Source organism: Papio anubis, chromosome 1, assembly GCF_008728515.1.
Source record: "Papio anubis isolate 15944 chromosome 1, Panubis1.0, whole genome shotgun sequence".
NCBI lineage: Eukaryota > Metazoa > Chordata > Mammalia > Primates > Cercopithecidae > Papio > Papio anubis.
In genome coordinates, this window is record NC_044976.1 from 68,346,122 (window position 1) to 68,368,153 (window position 22,032).

A 22,032-nucleotide genomic window follows, 5' to 3' on the forward strand; every position below is an offset into this window, starting at 1 on the left:
AGACACATGACTAGTAAAGCAAATCTGGTACCCAGCTAACTGAAATGAGCTAAGAGCAGTCAGATCCTAAGGAAGTTTCAATGAACTGGTTTAGTTGATGTGTTCACTTATTGCATGAACACAATTTAAACATCTAGTCCAATGATCTCTGGACTCAAATTATTTCATAGTCTAAGTTAACCATAAATAGATACTTGCAAATAAGACCATTCTTTCTTTTTCAAGTTGAGTTCCCCTAACCAAAACCCCAGATCAAACCCCAAATCCTTTTTCAATAATTAAATCTTCTCTTCTATGATCACATTATTCATTTAAAAAGGTTAAAAGAGCTTTGTCCTTTGCTATTTGAAACTTAGTGTAGGCTCCTTAGCCCAAACCAACACAAGCTGATATGCACATTTTCTACAGTTATAGAGTAAAAATAATTCTTGGAAGAGTAAACTCATTTTAATCCAGCCATGGATTAAATCTACCCAATCCATGTGAATGAGGCCAGCTTGTAAAAGAAACCATTTGTTTATGTATCTTTTATTTCCAGGGATAATTATAATAAATTACTTTGGTCTTTGACCTCCAAATGTAAGTGAATCATTTTGGAATTTTTAGGATATTTTTCTTTAAATTTTGTCTATATAAGTAGGAAAAGAAAAGATTGTTTTAATATGCATTTTTATAAGTCAATAAAATTAATCTTTTGAATTGATAAAAGAAAAGCCCCCATGTTTATATATTTTATAAGAGACATCTTAAGTAAGGATTATGTTATATTCATGCAGCTTTACTTATGTTTTCATTTTAATAGCTCTATATTATCAAAATATTTAACTTCAAAAGAATATAGGGGAAACAATGAAAAGTATCTCATATTCACTGGTCATTTCTGAGATGTGATCTCACAGATTGAATCCCTAATTTGTCCCAACGTAGATTCAGTTAGGTAAGGTGGAGTGTTAAAGAATTAGCCTAGCTGAGTTTGCTTTTGTTTCTGCTTTTTTCTTTGAGAAAAGAAAGGTTGGTAATTGAAAAGTTTCCTTGAATTTAAAGTAAGTCATCCTTTGGTTTTCCAGGCAGGAGTGTAATAAATGAATTTTCAGAATCCCTTGTAACAAAGAAAGACATGTATGATAAAGGACCTCCTTTGGAAAAGAATTTAGCCTTAACTAAGTACTTCCATTGCATTTTCATGTGATCTTTACCATAATGTTGCACAGAAAATATTATCATTAACCAACATTTTATGTAAATTAAAGATTTATAAGCCATTTCCTTGTTAATTTGACATATTTAAACTAATTGAAACAGACTATATTTTCCACATTCTCTACCATAAAAACAAGCTCCCCTCATTGACCCCACAATAAAAGGAAAAGGTTGCAATCTTAGATACCTTATTGCAAAGTAAATGTTATAATGTTATGTGGTAACTTTTATAAAAGAAATTTTTATAGAGTTTAGCAGTTACAAATAAGGATTCTATTTAGACAGGAACAGAATCCTGCACTAGCCACTGAGAAGTCTCCTAACACTTTGAGCAAGTCTCTTCAAACTCATTAGTAAAATAAGGATGAGATTAGTAGTACCATTATGTTGTTGTAAGGATTGAAAAAGATAACGCTTTAAAATGCTCGCTCCAACTCTGTATATTATTATATTGTCCTATGGGGAGCCCATTTCCTACACTAGAAAATTTCCCAATCCTGAGTATTTTAGGAGTACTGAATTTGAGTTAAGATTACAAAAGGCCATGTAATAAATATCAAGGGAATTTTATTGTTTTGTTTCTCTGTCCTTCTTTGTCTTTCTTTTTTTCTTTGTTTCTTTCTTCTTTATTTTTGTACTTGTTTGTAGTATCTATCACCATTTTTGCATACTGTATTAAATACTTTGTATAAAATTGTTTTTTAAAAAAGCAATAATACTTTGGAATCTAACTGTAGATTTCCAGTCAGACAGTGACAGCTTTAACCCTACACTGTGGGAAGAGCAGAGACAACAACGCATGACTGTTGCCTTTGAATTTGAAGACAAAAAAGAAGATGATGAAAATGCCGGGAAAGTTAAGGTGAACCTTTTAGCTTTTGTTTCCTCTTTCTTCTCCTTATCTTTTTGTTTGCCCATGGTTCTTATTCAGATAGATTTTGGGACAAAGTCAGACACCTCTTCAAGTCTCATGGAGGTACCTTTCATTACAGCATGCTGGTAGTTCTGGAAGCATTGGTGTGCTTCAGAATGAGACTAATGTCCCAAATCTGAGTGAGCAAATTTGAAATGCCACCTCATCCAACAGAATAACTGCATGAGAGAGATTCAAGCTGAGAGAAAGTAGAAAAAAAAATCTGTATGATCGACTTCATCTAAGAACCTTATTTCATTGTTGACACACTACACACTACAATGATTTTTTTTTTAATCACTGAGCAAAGCATCATGCAGACTGAATGAGGCCAAAATAAACATTTCTGGAAGGGCCAACAGATTAATATATTGCATTGGCATTAAAATCTCTGAAAGGTTCTGTGTCCTTGGGCTATTCAAGAAGAATTTATGAGTTTCCTTAAATGTGAGGACAAATTTTAAGGAAGATTAGTGCCTAATGGCAGGCGATGTTCCTTAGGGAACATAACTTCAATTTTTTTTTCACCTCAAAGTATATTTTAAAAGGTCTTTTATAGGGACTACTAAGTCAAGTAACAAGATTGAATTTTAAAATCTGTATTTCTCCATTACTTAAAATTTTAATTATCATCAGAATTGATTTAGATTTTATCAGCATCACATTTTCACATTGTCATGGCAGCATCTTGAATCTCTCATTTACTTTTTATAACATTGTATGTGTACTTTTTCTATCATGGCTACTAACAGCTCTCACTCTTAGTGACTAATTACCTTTATAATTGCATATATGTTCTATTAATAAAGCTAGATTGTGCGTTATGTTTGTCTCTGTCCTCTCCTTTCCACATTTTCTAAACTTTATTTCTTAAATCAGCACATGAGCACTTACTGGCAAGGCCTACTAATATCGTTACGGAGAACCCAAAATGGATTCCCAAATCCAAAATAACAATTTTGTTAAAGATTTGGGTTTAAAAAAATGTCTCTGGATAGTTGATTAGTACTGTCTAACAGCCAAAGAGACATCTTTTTGAACTTGTGAATTCCTGGAAAAAATAATGCTAAACTGAAAACAAACCTTCAGAACATTTCAGTTCTTTTACGGATTTCTTATGTTAAATCCAGAACCAATGGATGATGCATTCTATACCAGACTTCTGATTCATCTTTATATTTCATTGAATTACCAAAAATTACATGCTTCTTCCTGAAATTCTATATTCAAAGAATGCAAGAAGAAAGTGCATTTAATATACTCTGGTATATGTGTCAATGAAAACTTAAAATATAGTAAATGCTTATGGTTATTTAGAAGCCCTGTTTGTGTGTTATGTGTTCAAGTTTGTTTATAATCAGAGTAGGTTCATTATACTTTAGAGTGTTTTTACTCTGTGTTTATTTACATTTGGTTTATTTATGTATTAATGAAACAGTGTGTGTTTCAAAATCTCAAACTATTCAGTTTTGATTAATTTGAATATTTCCAATGCCATTGGCTATTGGACAAATTAGAGCACAAACAAACTTCTAAATAAATCATCATGGAAGTATGATGAATAGAATATATTGTAATCTTACACTGAATTAATCACACTTTTCTGGTTCATTACATGTACATTAAATTCAGCACCATTTTACCTTTAATTTACATGAAATTTAAAAAGGAATCATTGACCTATGCTTTCCACTTTCAAATGGACTAGAGTATAATGCCCTACTTATAGTCTGTATAGTGTAGTATGAATGCTGCATTGTGTGAAGAAATTGTGACCCTTTAGCATCATATAAAATTAGTACTGTTTTATATGTGGATTGAAAACTAATTTTATGATCATTGTTTTAAATGCATAACTCAGAGTGAAAGAAAAAGAGACTAGAAAAATGATAAAGTGAAAGTATTGCTACAGTGCTCCTCTTTCTCCCAGAAAATGGAGATTCCTTCTCCCACAGGATCTCTCCTGCCAAGCCCCCTGGGAAAGGGGCCAGCGTGGGATTACTCTCCAACCTGCCAGACTGTCTGGCGATTGCTGCACACCATGGGCCAGGTGTGATCAGCAGATCCAAGATATGCCCGTCCCCCAGAATGACCCACAGCTGGCATGGGGTTGTATAACTGGCCTCCAGCAGGACAGGAGCATGTGTACTCCATTGCCAGTTGCAGCACAATCCACCACTCTTCCCTCTCTAAGTGGCAGACAGGTAGGCCTAGGTGTCTGGGGTAGGAGAATCTCCCATGTAGAGGCAACCTTGGAACAGTGGTTTATGGGGTATGTTCTGCATGATTTGGGGTAAGAAATGTTGATCACATAGAAACCTTCAAATTGCCAGTGTTTTATCTCAATTTAACATTTTGTTTATTGACATTGGCAATGGGGTGGGGAGGACTGAGCCAGAGGGGAGGGAAAATCAATGTGAGGTGCCTATTGGTGGGATATCTGGCATGGTTTTTGAGTTGAGTACTTTTTTTTTCTTTAATTTAAAGTGTGGGAATACCAATAGTTGGGCAGAATGTTGATGACACTATTGATGCATTCTAAATTGTCCCCTCCACATATATGCACATTTTTTATAATGTGAATTCTGGGGGAGATTAAATAGCTAAAACTTAATTCTTAAAATAGCATCAGATTAAATTGAGATTTGCTGAGAGTGGCCTTTAAGCACAAAGATAGACAATCTGTTGAAAAGCATCAATTTCCTTTAATTTGAAGACACAGATCATATGAATTCCTGTAAGAGAAGATTGAATTCGGAGTTGTGGCAAGTAGGGCTTCCTTATCTTTGTGGTTGGGTGTTTTAAGAGGTTAATGGGGGGGAAAACATGTTTTACTGGAATATGAAAGAACACTGCATGTCTTGTAAACTTTACTATCCACATGTAATGGACTAGATACTTATCCATTGTCTTATATTTTTGCTATAATATAAGGCAAGCTGAGAATGCATTTTCCTAACTAAAACTGCTATAAGTTTCTTTTCTTTGTACATCATTCCAACTAATTCTCAAAGTAATATAATATTTAACTATCAATGATCAAAGTATTAACTAATATTTCTCTTACTGGAATTTGCAATCAAATCAAATTAGAATTTGATCATGATGTGAAATATAATATATTATATTACGTAATATAATATAATATATAAAAAAACAGTTCTGTGTGAATTCAAGATATCATTTCTAAATGCCCTAAATGCCCTAGCTATTAACCTTAAGTGATTCTTTATTGCTAAATTTTTGGGGGTCTCCAACATCTTGCAGCTGCTATTTGCATTTACTGCACTTTATTTACATCTAAGATACAAAGAATGCTGTGAAACATGTCTGTTCTTCAAAATTAAAGTAATATTTTAGTAAAAATCTTGCATTTTAATCAAATGTATATGTGAACTGAGCAAATACTTTATAGTGAGTGATCAACACAACACACTTTTGCGAGAATATAATTGATTTTCCTACCTTTGTGTATAATAAATGAATTTATATATTTTATCTCATATTGGAATAAGAAAACATTTACAGTCTATATATTTAGATATATAGAAAAATTGCTCTTGTATTTGGGTATTACTTAACTATTAGTATAACTGGGTTTATGATCATATTCACTTCTGATGCACTGCATATATCCACTGAAAAATAAAGCAAAGCAATCTATAAATGGGCATAAAATTTGCTTGCGTAGAGCTTCCAAACATAATACAATGATAAAATATAGTTTTATCTTTAAAAATTATAAAATATTGTGTTACTTAGCTTTATTTAAAAAATAGAAATTATTTTGCCATTTAACTCAGAGAAATTCACATTTTAAACTTACAGTATTTCTTCCACAATATTGTACAAATATGTGCTGCACCCATACTCTGAGCTACCATAAGCATTGGAGTCAAAAGACCTAAGTTTGCATATTGCATCTACTAGCCATGTAATCTTAGGCAAGTTACTTACATGGTCTGAGCTACACTTTTTTTCTGTAAAGTGGCAACAGCTGCTGCAATGGGTTGTGAAACTTAAGTGAGATTTTATATAATGATTAATTATATAATTTTTAATAATTAATCATTTATTATTTAGTGTATAAATATTAATTTATATTTAAACCTGTAGAATTTATAATAATGTTTATGTAAATAATTAATAATAAATTAAATATCCCTATAAAACATTTATCATGGTGACTGGAACATGGGAGATACTGAATTAAATAACTGTTGCTACATATAATTGAAAAAAAGATCCAGACAGTTACAGATATTATGTTTAGACATATACAGAGTAGAGTCAAAATCACCAAAAGGAATCCAGATTTTTAAAATATATTAAGTAAAATGTGACCTTAGAAATAGTATCTCATCTCCTCATAGAACTTACAGATTTTCCAAGAACTTTCACATTTTTCACATTTTAGCTCCAGATTAACTCAAATGTGTAGGAAATACATTATCATTTCCATTTTACATGAGTAGAAACAACAGAAAGATTAGTGGATGATAGCTAGTTGGGAATAAATCTGTGACTTAAATTTAAATCTTCTGACTCCAAGGCCAGTCAATTCTGCTAGTAGGCTAGTAAGTGAGAAGCAAGGAGCTTACTTTTTAGGTGAAACAAATCCAAGCTTTATAAGACCTGGAACTTCCTCAATTTAAGGGGGATCCTCTTTCAGGAAAAGAATATAAAATGACTCTGTAAATAATAAGACCCCTCACAAGACTTTGGAAGAGGTGTGTAGCTTAAGCTGTGTTAATGCATAGTAAATCTATTTCTAGATGTAATTGTTGTCACAAGAATAAAATATTCAAACATCTTCTGGTGATGTGACCAAAATATCACATGTACTTGCTTATAAAATAACCAGAAAATATTAGTACCATGTCAAATAGTGATCTAATTGTGTCAGATGGGACATAGCATCTAACAAAAAATACATTACATTATTCAATGAAGTATTTAATTCAATTAAGGAAGAACACTTCACATTTCTTTTGCCTTCCATTCAATTTATAAGTGTAGTTTTAGTGTTAGGGGTTTTTTAAGTTGCATAGAATTTTAATTTAATGCCCTACTTTAGCTTATTTTTTATTCACAGACAGCTGGTTATTAAAAAATAAAATATTCTTAATTGGCATGATAGTCATAGCATTCTACAACTTACATTTTTAATGTAATTTTTTTTTTACTTCTAGCACTTTGATGTCAAGTACTTTTAAACAAGTTCAATGATATAATTTTTAAAGTATACTTAATTTGTGATTAACATTTCTAATACCAATTTAAACAACAGATCTAAGAATGCATGTATCCCAATGGACTTTGTCTAGTAGTCATATCATTCCTTTTATGTTTATTTAAGAATACATTACAAATTAAGTACCCTGGGATTTATTTATATTACAATCTAACAACTTACATTTTTTTTTTCTGTCAATTCTAACTTTGTTTTGGGTTATATTTTTGTAGCTATATTTCTATATATTATCAATGTCATCCTTATTTATTTGAGAGTTTAAAGAGATTAAACTACATTTAAATAGCACTTACATTAACAAAATTATCTGGTTTTTCATTTGTTTTCCAAATATTTACTGGAATATAATTTTATATCTTTAATATTAAAAGGAATGTTAGAAGTCATCTAGTGAAGTCCAATTCCAGTATTTGATGAGAAAAATGAGCCACAAGGAAGACAAAATATTGAGAAGAATAACACAGTTGGTGGATTTGCTAAAACTGCAGATGGGCAAAAGTGTTTGAATTCATATTCATAATTTTCAGATCTATATCACCATCATAGTTACTTACATCCCATGAATTACATGGGTGTGTGGGGGTGGGTGCGTATGTGCCCCTCACTCTTTTTTTCTCTCCCTTTTCCACTCTTCCTCTTCCTTTCACTGCTTCTCTTTCGCCTTCTCTTCTCTTACCCTCTCACCCCCACACACACTTTCCACAGATACATACCTACCACAATCACATAAATCATTTCATTTTGTAAAGTTGATTCTACTCAGATGCAAAACATGATTGTTGGAACAAGCCAGGCCAAGTAAATCCTTTTTTTCTCAGTCCCTTTTAATTAGCAAATTATCATGCACAACTTGTACTTATTCTATTTTAAATATGTTATAACAAGTACCCTGATGATGAAATATTCTATATGGAATGTCTCATATTTTCTACCTCTAAATTTAATGCTAAGAATAGTCATTAACATGTGTTCCCAAAAGTTAGATTGATACCCTAAAATGAATTCAAGAATGGAAATAAGTAGCTGGATCGATAAAAGCCAAAATTTACACATGTCCCTAAAATATGTTAGAAAGTGGTCCCAATTTTTAATTTCTCTTCATTATAAGATATTACTCAAGAAGCATGTCACTTTCTTAGGGTAAAAAGTAAATATAAAAACTACCCTGAAGCATTTTTTTCCCTTAGGGATTAATGAGAATTAGCTAGTCTACCTTTTGATATAACATACCAACTGTTTAACAAAGGCTAATGCATATTTGGGCAGCAGATATTGTCAACTCCCCATTTTTTAATATGCAACTCTACTTGTAAAGCTTGTTGGGTCTCCTCCCATCACCTGCATTGATACTCAAAAGATACTCTTAATATCAACATAATTACTTACAAATATTAAAATAAGGAAGAGAACAGTGTCTAAAGTAAGAAAGCAGCTGGTATAACGTGATTAAATTTTTCAAATTACCAATCACTTAAGTGTTTTGACCTACTGCTATTTCAGCCATCTATAGGGTAGGTCTAAAGACAGAATATGATTCAAAATTAGTTTATAATCCAGAAGAATGGGAAGGGGTGGGAAGTCCCACAAGGCTAAATATGAAAACGCTATGCATCCTACTCTATAACAGTTTCTCAGCCAGCTCAACACTCACTGTATTGCATTTGATTATACTACTGAATATAAAATGGGGTAGTTTTGTGAACATGCTTGCTGAAGTTATTTTTATGTTAAATTTCTTTTTGTAAACTTCTAGGTTGAAATAAACCTAAAACGATATCCAACTCCTTACCCAGAGGATTTAAAGAATATGGTAAAATCTGTTCAAAATTTGGTGGGTAAGCCAAGCCATGGAGTGCGTGTTGAGAATTCAAATCCAACTGCTAACACGGAGCAAACTGTGAAAGAAAAATATGAACACAAGTGGCCGGTAGCCCCAAAGGAGATTACAGTGGAGGTACTTGAAGGTTATTGGTAATTGCCAGTGTGGTTTGGATTTTTTGGAATTTTAAATATGTTTTTTAACTGAATAGATCTTCCTTGATAAGTGCATTTTTCCCCTAAAATATAAATGATCTCTCTACTTTTTCAAACTATGAGGGTTGCATTTAATCAATCATAGAAAAATGATACCCTCATGGCCAAAAATCATTAACATAGCTCCAAAAGTTCCAATACACACAGAATGAATAAGTTCATCACCCAGCAAGGCCTGGCCAGTGAGTGCATTATATCATATTAGTGACATTATTTTGGCTACCCCAAACTTTTATTGTATTAATCATTAAGAAAGACTAATCCAAGATTTTCTATTATGCAAATCTCATAAAATTCCTAATTAGATCTAGAGCACAATTTTTAAAATGTTTTTATCTTTGGCTTACAACTTTTCTAGGAAACACTGATTAACAATAAAAGAAGGATATAACTTTGAAATTTAGATTTATGGAATCTAGTCATGTGAAGTTTAATTCCTATATTTTAGAATGAGTTAGAAATCCATCCTTATTGATTTTGTGGTCTGAAAAGAATTCAACTACACTAACGCCACCTCTACTATTTCATCACCTCTTCAGCTAATTTGGTTATCATATTTTTATCTTCATTAGAAACATAATTGATCTGAGTACATCTGTAAGTTCGCATAACTACTTCTCCAAAATCTAGATTGGCAAAACTCTTTTACAAATCTGCATTTCAGAGCATCATTTTGTTGCATTTATTAAACACCAACTGCATATGTAACACTGTGCCAAACACTGTGAGAGAGAAAAAAGAAATATAAAATGTGTCTGTAATCCCCCAATAATTTAAAGCCGACTCAGATACACTTAAGACACATGAAACAATTAAAGAGCATATTATTTAAAATATGATCCCATGGTTAGTTGAGTGATGGCAAATATAATGCTCTAAGTTTAGTTTAGACTGTGTATTAAAGGTAGGGTGATTCTGTTAGAGAGGAAAAGGGAGGAGGGCATTCCAAGCAAAGGGAAGAGCTTGAGCAAAAATAAGCATAGTGTGCATATCTGCCAGCAGAGGTACCAACCTACCCTAGAGGAGGGGAATACACCTAGATTTCTAAGGGAAAAAAATGTTAACATTCATTTTCATTGTTTTTTGCTTATAAAATCAGTATCACTATACTTTTTCCCTTCTAAAATATTATGCACATATTATAGTAAAGCAACAGACTGTTCTTTTATCTCAAAGATATTGCTGCAATATAAAGGGAAAGGAAACCAACATTTAGCAGATACACATTAAATACATACATATACATTTTATATTTAAATATCCTGTAATCACAGTTTGACATCAAAATAACTGGTGGTCATGAAAATCTATAAACTGGATAATTTTACTATAAAATAAGAGTCTAAAATGTCTTCATGCAGGGATGGGATAGATGAGGCTTTGGTCATGAATTTAATAATAAATCTTAAAACTGTCCCAGAATCAGGTCAAGCATAACCAATCTAAAATTAGATTTAATGTTTCCTTTGTAAACTTGCTTTTGCTTTCGTGTTCCTGATCTTGATCTCACTGGCACCATTATCTTCCATTTCACTCAAGCTAGAAATTTGAGAGATGTCCTTATTTCTTCTTCCTTCTTTCTCTCCACTTCCTGTGTCTTCCAAATAATTACCAAAGCCTGTGCATTCTCACCTAAGTGTGTCATTTCTACCTCTTCAGGCCCTCAATTCTGTCCTGCATTACTATAAAAAATACCTGTTTTTTTGGCTTCCCTTGTCCCCAGCCTCCTCATTGCCTTGTCAATGGTTTTCCTAAAACAGAATTCTAATCATTTCTTTGCCCTACTTAAAAACACTACAGTGACTCCTTATTGCTCAGGCTAAGATTAAAGCTCAACTTTCGGCTTTAAATTTGTCTGTGTGATTTGCACCACCCCTTTCTTAGCTTTCTTCTACTAGTCTTTTCCTCTTGAACAGAAATTTCACTGGCAATTTCAATACTTTATCTAAAATTGAGATTCTAGATCTTCTCTCTCTAACTTTTAACCATCCTAGAGCAAGGAGAAACTGTTGCTTTCTGTATTATCCTCCTGTCTCAAAATAACTGCAGCCAAAGTAAAGGTTCACACTCTATTTTTCAATGTCCAGATTTAATAAATGCATATAATCAAGCATTTAGCTGATCAGTGCATACTAAATATTTATGTTTTGCACTTGTATGCCATTTTTTGGGTCATTGTTATTAGTTCACACTGCCAAGGATATGGAAGAGGGTATTATACACTGCATGATATATTTATTCATGTGATTAAATATACAAAACCCCCCAGAGAAGAATAAAGGTAGGCAGGACCAGAAGTGGAAAACAGAAAAATTAAATAAGGTAGAAAGATTACAAATGCAACTAAGGGGAAAAAGGAAAGGTAAATATTTATTGCTCACTTTCATTTTGCCAACTATATGCCAGTAGTTTTAACATACATTATGCCAGACAAAGAACAGGGCTGGCAGAGCCATAAGAAGAAGGAGGACAGGGAGATTTTCCTTTATAATGCCTTGTACAGTTTGCATTTGCCTTTTCCCCAGATCTCTTTATATGGCTAGCACTTCCTCATCCTTCAAGTTTCAGCTTAAAGGTCACCTCAGCAGGAAGGCCTTCCCTGGTCACCCTGATCAGTTAGACGCTCTGATATTCTCTGTCACGTCACATTATCACATTAAATATGATGAACAGTTATGATTACTTTGTTTATTGACTTCAGACTGTGAGTTTCATGAAGGCAGGGATGCTTTCTTTCTTGCCCGTCCTTTTATTGCCTGAGTCTAGCACAGTGCCTAGGATAGAGTAGGAGCAAAATAAATATTTGTTGAATAAATGAATGATTGATATAGTCTAGTATAATGACTCTGGTAACATGTCTGTCTCTCCATTCAATTAGATATTCATTGAAATCAAGGAGAAGTTCTGAGGTTTTTTTGAATTAATAATTTAATTAATTGATACCTATCCACACTTCTTCACCTGTGTGTTCAATACACTCTTGGTATATAAATGCCCACAGCGTCTCAGTGATGTTATGGTGATCCTAGACAAAAATAAATACCTAGGAGTTTCATTTAAGTTGTTATTCCCAAACAGCTTAGTAAATATTTATGCCCTACTTTGTGGTCATTTGAAAAAATCAATGCAAGTAAATTGAAAGAGAAAATGTTTACCTTATTCTTACCAAATCAAAGCCAAAATATTAATGGCATACATGTACCTGTTAAACACCACCTATCTTCTCACAGCTAGGAATCATAGTAGACACCACAATTTTAATTTCTGTTTCTCATTGATTTTCAAGTGCCACTTGGTTTTTGATCACAGCAACCACCAAAAACCCAGCCTCACAAGGATTTTGGTTTTTTGTTTTTGTTTTTTGTTTTTTATTTTTTTGGGATGGAGTCTCGCTCTGTTGCCAGGCTGGAGTGCAGTGGTGTGATCTCAGCTCACTGCAACCTCCAACTCCCTGGTTCTAACGATTCTCCTGCCTCAGCCTCCTGAGTAGCTGGGATTACAGGCACGTGCCAGCACAGCCAGCTAATTTTTGTATTTTTAGTAGAGACGGGGTTTCACCGTGTTGGCCAGGATGATCTCGATCTCCTGACATCATAATCCACCCATCTTGGCCTCCCAAAGTGCTGGGATTACAGGCATGAGCCAGCATGCCTGGCCAAGAATTTTCATCAAAAGGAATGTGCAATCTAATGTTGTAACTGAGAGCTATCTCAAGCTAGCCATTTGCACAGTGTCTGTCTAATGTCAAGTATTGCTTTGTTTCCCTCAAACATTTAATATAACTCACAGTGTCCCTGTTAATTGCAGCAACACCCATGGGTGCCTCAGAGTACAGTTTAAGAATCAAGGGGTAGGGCTTTTAAATCTAGCACACATGAATTGAAATCTTGGCTCCACCTTGTGACCTTAACAAGTTCCTAAAACCTTTTCGATCCTTGGTTTCTTTATCTTAAAAAAAACACAAAACAGAAAATATAACAGCTATTTGTATACAGCTCCAAGCACAGTTATTGACACAGAAGAAGCCTACAGTAAATCATTCTCTCTTCTTTCTCAAGAGAATTATATGCCAATTCCTTTCTCATCCTCCTTTAATCCTTCTGCAAGTAACTACCAAGATACATGTTCACCATCCAAAAATGTTCTCCATTTTTCTCTTTGTTAGGAGACTCAGCCCAATTTTTTTCTATAGAGGAACATCTTTCTTCCAGTAACAGAGAATTGTCAATTACCCTCAAAATTTTCCTTAAATTACTTTTATTCATGCTAGGCCTAGACTCTCAAAAGCTCAGAAATAAGCTTGCTTGCTTTCCTTTGACTTCTTCCTGAGGCTTCTTTTCTTTATGGCAGTAGCAGCCAAGATGTAGTTTGAACAGTGGAAGGGCAATTGTGTGAAAAAGGACATTTTACCTTTTCTTTCTCTCCCACTTCTGTCTCCTCACCAGAAAGAAAATATGGTTCAATCTACTTGCAATGGAATCCCCACTAAATTCTATTTTCTACCAAAAACTTCCTCTGTCATTGCCCATGGAAGCAGTCCCCAAAACTTTGCCCACTTTTCCAAAAGGAACTCTATTCCTCTAGCCTCTATAAAAGAAATTATAGAAACAAAATTAGTGATTTGTTTCCTTTGTTGGATAGTTAACTTTATTTTGTGAAACCCATGTGAGAAATGAGCTGTTCTTAGGATAGACAATACTGCATACACAGTATCACATAGATCTTTGAGTAGCACAGATCTCAGTTCAAATCCTGGCTCTACCACTTATTAGGTTTGTGACTTAGAATTATGATTTTACCTCACTGAGCCTTCATTTCCTTATCTGCAGAACAAAAAAAAAAAGATGATAATAAATAATTTGAATGCCACATAATGATAAAAAAATAAGGTTGTCTTTTAAATAATTAACAAGGATAATAGAGTGTTTAGCATAGTAGCACCACAGCAGATGTAATTAGTGCCATGTAATTTATGGCCATTATCATCATTGTCATCATCATCATCATCACTTTGTTCATAAGGGTAAGAGAATCTACTCGGATCACTGCAAATTCATCATTCTTGTTTCAATAATGTCCTTCTAAGAAGAAATACAAGTTCATAATTAGCTGATAATCATCCTCTCTTCCTGGTCATTAAGGCTGTTTTTGATTCCCAATAGAAATTCTTGAACAGGATCAGAAGCTTGAACCTGAGTCAAACCAGAGCTACCATGCAGAGTTCCAGTCATAATTTTGGTATACAAGTTTGAAAGTCTAATCAATACAAACAAGATGACCTGAGTACTGAATGTGTAGAACATAAGGGGAAAAAAAGCAAAACCCATAGTTATTTTAACATTCTGTACTTGTACAACTATTTGGTTTGCTTTTTTGTGTTTCTATTCTATTTTTGTTTTTCTTTTGAATAAAACGAAATTCCCATTCTTGTAATTAGGTATCATAGGAATATTTTTAGATTATTATTTCAACAAATAACTTACCTTTAGATTCATAGATTGTTAGTACTAGACAGGAATTGGCACTAATTCCTGTTACTGATTACCTTTATTTTAATGATGATAATGCCCAGAGAAGTACACTGACTTGCCCAATGTGACTAACAAAATACAAAAATAGAAATAGGATGAAAATATGACACCTTGTAACAAATTTTTTGGCAAGTCAGCATATTTTATGCCTTTCATGGTACTCTTTCTCAAACTCATATCTTCTTATAAATTTCTCCAAAGTATATAAAGGCTTTTATCCTCCATTCTGTCACCTTGAAACTTTGTCATACATTTCTTATGCTAAATCTTTGAACTAACTTTCAAAATCAATCAAAATGAAGAATATGTACCCTCTGAAATAATTTTTAAAATCAATCAAAATAAAGAAAATATGGCCTCTATAAAAGAATTTATAAAAAACAAAGTCAGTGATCAATTTCTTTTGTTGGGTAGTTATCTTTGTTCTGTGAAGCCCATGTGAAAAATGAACTCTTCTTAGGATAGGCAATATGGCATACACAGTATCACATAAAACACTTTTGAGTAGCAAATATAGCCTCTTCAACTACTGAATTTTCCATTCTACTCCTTTTCCTGTTCCTCTTTGCAATTTGATACCTCATTTTAAGTTCCTTGTGTGCTCACAGCTGAGCTCACCAGGAGGCAGCACAAGGTAAGGAAAGATCACTGGAATGGAGCCCAAGAGAATTCTGCTGCAGTGCTGGATCTGTGTGCCCTAGGCCTAAGCCGAGTCTCAGAACCCGCCTCTAGAAAACAAAAGTGTTGGACTAAATGATCTTGCCATTTTCTTTTATTGAAATATTCTATTTAAAAAATTAAAAAGTATCAGATATAACCAGGTTTTTCAGGCAAATATTTCCATACAAACCTAACCCAAAAGAATCCCAAAAGATAGAACTTAAACCAAAAGTTAAAGAAATGGACGTGCTTCTCTGCAATAACCAAAGACCTGAGCATGTCTCACTATGGGGGTCCTTGGCAATATATAAAATTTATAGTAAGAGTTTCTGCCTGTTCATTATACCAACCGATTAGTTTTAAGACAGGACTTTTTAAATTTACAATATTTTTGTCCTCAAGTATATTTTTTTCTCTGATTTAACAAAATATTTCTAAGTATTTTACATTAGTGCTCCAAACTCACAAGATACTAATGAATTAAAAAGCTGAAAAATTCTTATTTGAATTAAAATTAATCTTAAGGGAAAAGAAGACATAACAATAGCTGCTATGCATAAATATATCTCACTACTTATGGGCATAGATAAGGTGTTTTTATATCTAGAAGAAAGTGAGAATTTGGTATTTTACCTTCCCCTAATGCTCTCCACACTCCCTGGTTAGCTGAGAACAGTAATTTGAATTGTGGAAGTTTAAAATTCTTGGGTTTTCTACATGTTTATTTGTCATTATGAAGTTATAGTCGTGTATCGATATTGCTTGTTACACTCAAAGAAGGGGTATAGAATGAAGATTTAGCACGCTAGATTAGGTGTGAGAAAACCAGGAACCTTTGGAAGAAGACATGATAGAACTTGAGAAATTGAGGAGATGATCACTTGGGGTACAGTAGAAAGTGAGGAGGAAAGTGGTGGGAAGAGCAGGATTTATAGGACCCGACAGTGAATTAATGTGGCTAGGGATGCACACACACACAAAATCTTAATTAGTCAGTGACATAGTTTCCTCTTAAAACTCTTAGAGAGTTCACCACTTAGAACAATTACATGCATATATGTCATATTTGTGTGAATCATACTGCTCATTAATGGCTTATCATAATTCAGTCTGGTGTTCTAATGACTTATATCTCATCTCTCCAACTAGATTATAAACTCCCACAGGGTACCAGCGACATTTTGTCTTTCTTTGGAACCTCCACAGTTCATTGCACAGTGCCAGGCATATAAACAACATGCAAAAAAAAAAAGGATGAATAAATGGACTCACTTACGTTAGAAAAAAAATTTTTAATGCTTACCTCAGAGATACATATGGTTTATTTCTCCCAGTGCCCCACAGTGAACTGAATTCTAGAGTCACATTTTTGAATCTGAGCCAAATAAACATACTGCCACTTCGGTTAACCATTGTTTAAATGTTTACTTTCCTTGTCCTGTATTATTATATCTCTCAGGATTCTTTTGTTCATCCAGCTAATGAAATGAGGATTGGGGAACTTCACCCTTCATTAGCTGAGACCCCTCTGTACCCACCCAAACTTGTTCTGCTAGGGAAGGACAAAAAAGGTAACATTGTGAACCCAATGTGGAAAATATGCTACAAATGCATGTGCATGATGAATCGCCAGTTGTAAATTATGATACACCATAGTCTATACAAATGTTTTACAAATATGCATTTCTAACCTTAATCGGTATGGTTTCCATTTTTCATACTTGCTTTTCCGTGTAATTGTCAGTGTCATAGCATTATAACATTTTCCCCTTTAAATTTCAGAATCAACTGATGAGTCTGAAGTTGACAAAACTCACTGTCTGAATAACAGTGTTTCCTCAGGCACTTACTCAGACTACTCGCCTTCCCAGGCTTCCTCAGGATCCTCTAATACCCGGGTTAAAGTGGGGTCCTTGCAGACAACAGCTAAAGATGCAGTACATAATTCTTTGTGGGGTAACAGGTGTGTTTAGAATTCCCTCCTTTTGTTCCCAAACGTTTATTTTCAGCAACTTTTTAAAAAATAGAATCTTCTTAATTTTGGAATTGTATTCAGCACACAAGTGGCACAGAAGACAGAAGGGGCAGGTAAGCAAATGTTGTTCACCTGGGACTGCCAAGAACAGATGAATCCATCTTACAGGGAGAGGCCATTGGTTAAGGAAGACATGGTAGGAGTTAACAGGATGAGATGGTAGAACAAAAAATTTTTAAAATAAAAAAAAAATGTTAGCCCACTGATACTTATTGATGAGACATGGATGTTTTACCATACAAAATGGCATAATGAATTAAAATAAAATGCCAGTAAAACACTTATGTGTTTGGTCCAGAGTAAGTGTTCAATAAATTTTCATTGCTATCATCATCATCATAATTTTATCACCACCTGGAAAAGTTAGGATGTATTTTAAAGTACTTAATCTTTCCAAAATGCCTCCTCCTCTAATATTACTCTAACTTTACAGATGAAAAAACAAAAACCACACACAGAGCACAATAAAGTGACTCAATAAGGCAGTGTTTTCCAGTTCTAATTCCATTTTGTAACTTGTTGCTATGTTTTATACTACAAATAGCAAATTAAAATTGTTATATGATATAGGTAGTCAATAACTTTTACTCATATTTTACTGAAAATATTGCCACTATTAGCAACGTCTTCTTTAGTAATTCATGAGTAACTTTTCTTATTCATTGATGCTCATAATAAAAATCTTAACTCTTTCAGTCTGTAAATTCATTATCTGCATTATTTCAGTATCTGCTAGAAATAACATGGTCAATGATATAAACATGTCAGGGATCTAAAGTCATAATATAATTTACATTCTACAAAAACATACCTGAATATGCTCTCTATATAGTAGCATTTAGTGTCTTCAAAACCTGACCTTCAAGTAAAAGTTATCCGAAGACAATTTAGATTCATTACATACACCAAGCATTTGTAAGAAAGGTACTCTCAGCCAATAGTTCGAAATGTACCAAATCAGAATCTCCAGGAATGGATATCAGGAATCATGATTCTAATTAGACCCAACTCTTCGTCCTTTTCAATTTCTTCTTCCCATTGTGTTCACAGGATTGCACCATCTTTCCCACAGCCTCTTGATTCAAAGCCATTACTCAGCCAGCGGGAGGCTGTTCCCCCAGGCAGTATACCACAGCGTCCTGACCGGCTGCCCATGAGTGATACTTTCACTGACAACTGGACTGATGGCTCACATTATGACAACACAGGGTTTGTTGCTGAGGAAACCGCAGCTGAGAATGCCAACAGTAATCCTCTCTTAAGTTCGAAATCTAGAAGCACATCTTCGCATGGACGCAGGCCTTTGATCAGGCAAGACAGGATTGTTGGTGTTCCCCTGGAACTTGAGCAGTCTACACACAGACACACACCAGAAACAGAAGTGCCTCCTTCCAATCCTTGGCAGAATTGGACCAGAACCCCTAGTCCATTTGAAGACAGGACCGCTTTTCCTTCCAAATTAGAGACAACCCCTACTACCAGCCCATTGCCTGAAAGGAAAGAACATATAAAGGAATCTACTGAAATACCTAGTCCTTTTTCTCCAGGCGTACCATGGGAGTATCATGATTCCAATCCCAACAGGAGTCTTAGTAATGTCTTTTCTCAAATCCACTGCCGCCCAGACTCTTCTAAAGGTGTTATTTCAATTAGCAAAAGCACAGAGAGGCTTTCCCCTCTAATGAAAGATATCAAGTCTAATAAATTCAAAAAGTCACAGAGTATCGATGAGATTGACATTGGTACATATAAGGTGTATAATATACCATTAGAAAACTATGCTTCTGGGAGTGATCACTTAGGAAGCCACGAACGACCAGATAAGATGCTGGGACCAGAGCATGGTATGTCCAGTATGTCTCGAAGCCAGTCAGTCCCGATGCTGGATGACGAGATGCTCACCTACGGAAGTAGTAAAGGGCCACAACAACAAAAAGCTTCTATGACAAAAAAAGTCTATCAGTTTGACCAAAGCTTCAATCCTCAAGGATCAGTAGAAGTGAAAGCCGAAAAGAGGATACCACCCCCTTTTCAACACAATCCCGAGTACATGCAACAGGCCAGCAAAAACATCGCCAAGGATTTGATTAGTCCTAGAGCTTACAGAGGATACCCACCAATGGAGCAAATGTTTTCATTTTCTCAGCCATCTGTGAATGAGGATGCTGTGGTGAATGCCCAGTTCGCAAGTCAAGGGGCCAGGGCAGGCTTCCTGAGAAGGGCCGACTCCCTGGTGAGCGCCACAGAAATGGCCATGTTTAGAAGGGTCAATGAGCCTCACGAGCTGCCCCCAACTGATAGGTATGGCAGACCTCCATATAGGGGAGGGCTGGATCGCCAAAGCAGCGTTACAGTGACTGAGTCCCAGTTCCTGAAAAGGAATGGCAGGTATGAAGATGAACACCCTTCATATCAAGAAGTGAAAGCTCAGGCGGGAAGTTTTCCGGTTAAAAACCTTACCCAAAGGAGGCCATTGTCTGCGAGAAGCTACAGTACAGAGAGTTATGGTGCCTCCCAAACCAGGCCAGTTTCAGCTAGGCCTACTATGGCAGCTCTTTTGGAAAAAATACCATCTGACTATAACTTGGGTAACTATGGTGACAAGCCATCAGATAACAGTGATTTAAAGACGAGGCCTACTCCTGTGAAGGGAGAGGAGAGCTGTGGTAAAATGCCTGCAGACTGGAGACAACAGCTGCTTAGACATATAGAAGCTAGACGGTTAGACAGGGTATGTCTGGCATTTCTCTGTAAGAATATCCCTCCTGCCTTTAGTGTTACTTTTTTGGCATTTCTAAGCACATGTAGTGAAGCATGAACTACGTGAATGAATTAGATGATCAGTATTTTATTTATCTTTATATTGTGGGGGAAATGGATCATAGTAGTTTTTCATGGTTGTGGCTAAATGATCTCTGAGAGTTCATAACCTGCAGGTGAATTATTCATCAAATCTAACCCAAATGTTGTTAGTAAGAAAGAATTTGACTCCATTAGAGGGGATGGTGCTTCAACTGTTTTCTAGTCATTAAGGCAAAATGCCTGTCCTAGGACACAGAACTGTTCTCTAGTGACCTAAAGAGTATGATTTTTATTGAACCTATAAAAAGTGGATATTTCCCCCGTTTCTGAATGGACTCACTTATATTAAAGTCAGGCATAATTTGTTTATGAAATTTGCACATAGTTAGTGCTATGGGACTACTAGTTATTATTTCTAACGAGCAATAATTTTCCCAGCAAGAAACAGAAAAATAAGCAGGGATTAAATGCCCTCCTACACATTATTTTATTTAATAAAAATCCTGCCATTTAGAATTTTGGTTTTTATATAGAAAGAAATGTTTAAACTCAAATTATACTACAGACAACAAAAATAGATGGTGTCTTTATGAAGACAACAAACGTACAAATTAGTATGTGTATTGCAGCAAAAAAGAAAATTCTAGTTCAGTTAAAAATTGGGTCACAATAGGTGAGGCATGGTGGTTCACGCCTGTAATCCCAGCACTTTGGGAGGCCAAGGCAGGCGGATCACGAGGTCAGGAGTTCAAGACCAGCCTGACCAAACATGGTGAAACCTCATCTCTACTTAAAATACAAAAAAAGAAAAACTGGCCAGGCGTGGTGGTGCACGCCTGTAATCCCAGCTACTTGGGAGGCTGAGACAGGAGAATTGCTTGAACCCAGGAGGTGGAGGTCGCAGTGAGCCAAGATCACGCCACTGCCCTCCAGCCTGAGCGACAGTGTGAGACTCCATCTTGGAAAAAAAAAAAATGAGTCCACATATACAAGGATCAGGGACAGTGGAAAGAAAAAAAAATCATATGATGCCTAGAATTACATTTTGTTGCCTGTTCAAATCTCTCTAAGAGAAACCTGGTACTCATTTTCTAGAACTATTTTCAATTGACCATCATCATTCAGTGTACTTTGTGGCTTTTAGTGTAGAGGGCTTGATGTGCTCTGCATTGACATTAGAATCTTAAAGATCCTTTTTGTGAAAATGGGGCTTTTTGTTCTCATTTTCTAGGGCTGAATTCTCAGTGCAAATTGGGGATCTGGGTAATAATATACTATTGCATTGTCTCACTCAATAGTTTTATTATTTTATTTGGTGTCCTGCTAAAAGCACAGGTCACTGCATTTATTATGTATTTCTTTAATACTGAATTTTATGTTTACAGGTTTACTCTTTTCAAATAATTATATTGCTTGTAGGTCGTGTCTACATGACAAGAAAACAATTATTTTTAGGGAAAGAGTGAACTAATAAATGTGGGTGTGGGTGTTAGTTTCTCAATGTGGAAATTGGTTCTGCCTTGCAAAATATTTCATCAGAATGTCTGTTTCAAATAGGTTTGCTCAGTCCCATTGAAGGGAGCCTCATCAAAGCCTCATGACT

At 34.7% G+C, this 22,032-nt stretch overlaps 1 protein-coding gene across 9 annotated transcripts in view; it reads left to right on the forward strand.

The window, feature by feature from the left end:
• The window catches only part of LRRC7 (leucine rich repeat containing 7), a 553,086-nt gene that overhangs the window by 445,218 nt on the left and 85,836 nt on the right, over nt 1-22,032 (forward strand). For 6 of the 9 annotated variants that reach the window (XM_017962453.3, XM_017962449.2, XM_021942826.2 and 3 more), the window contains 6 exons: nt 1,938-2,062; nt 4,069-4,317; nt 9,121-9,321; nt 17,052-17,163; nt 17,375-17,555; nt 18,678-20,358. In XM_017962453.3, coding sequence (XP_017817942.1) covers nt 1,938-2,062; nt 4,069-4,317; nt 9,121-9,321; nt 17,052-17,163; nt 17,375-17,555; nt 18,678-20,358 — 2,549 coding nt within the window. The other 3 variants (XM_021942841.2, XM_031669733.1, XM_031669734.1) reach the window with 3 other exon arrangements.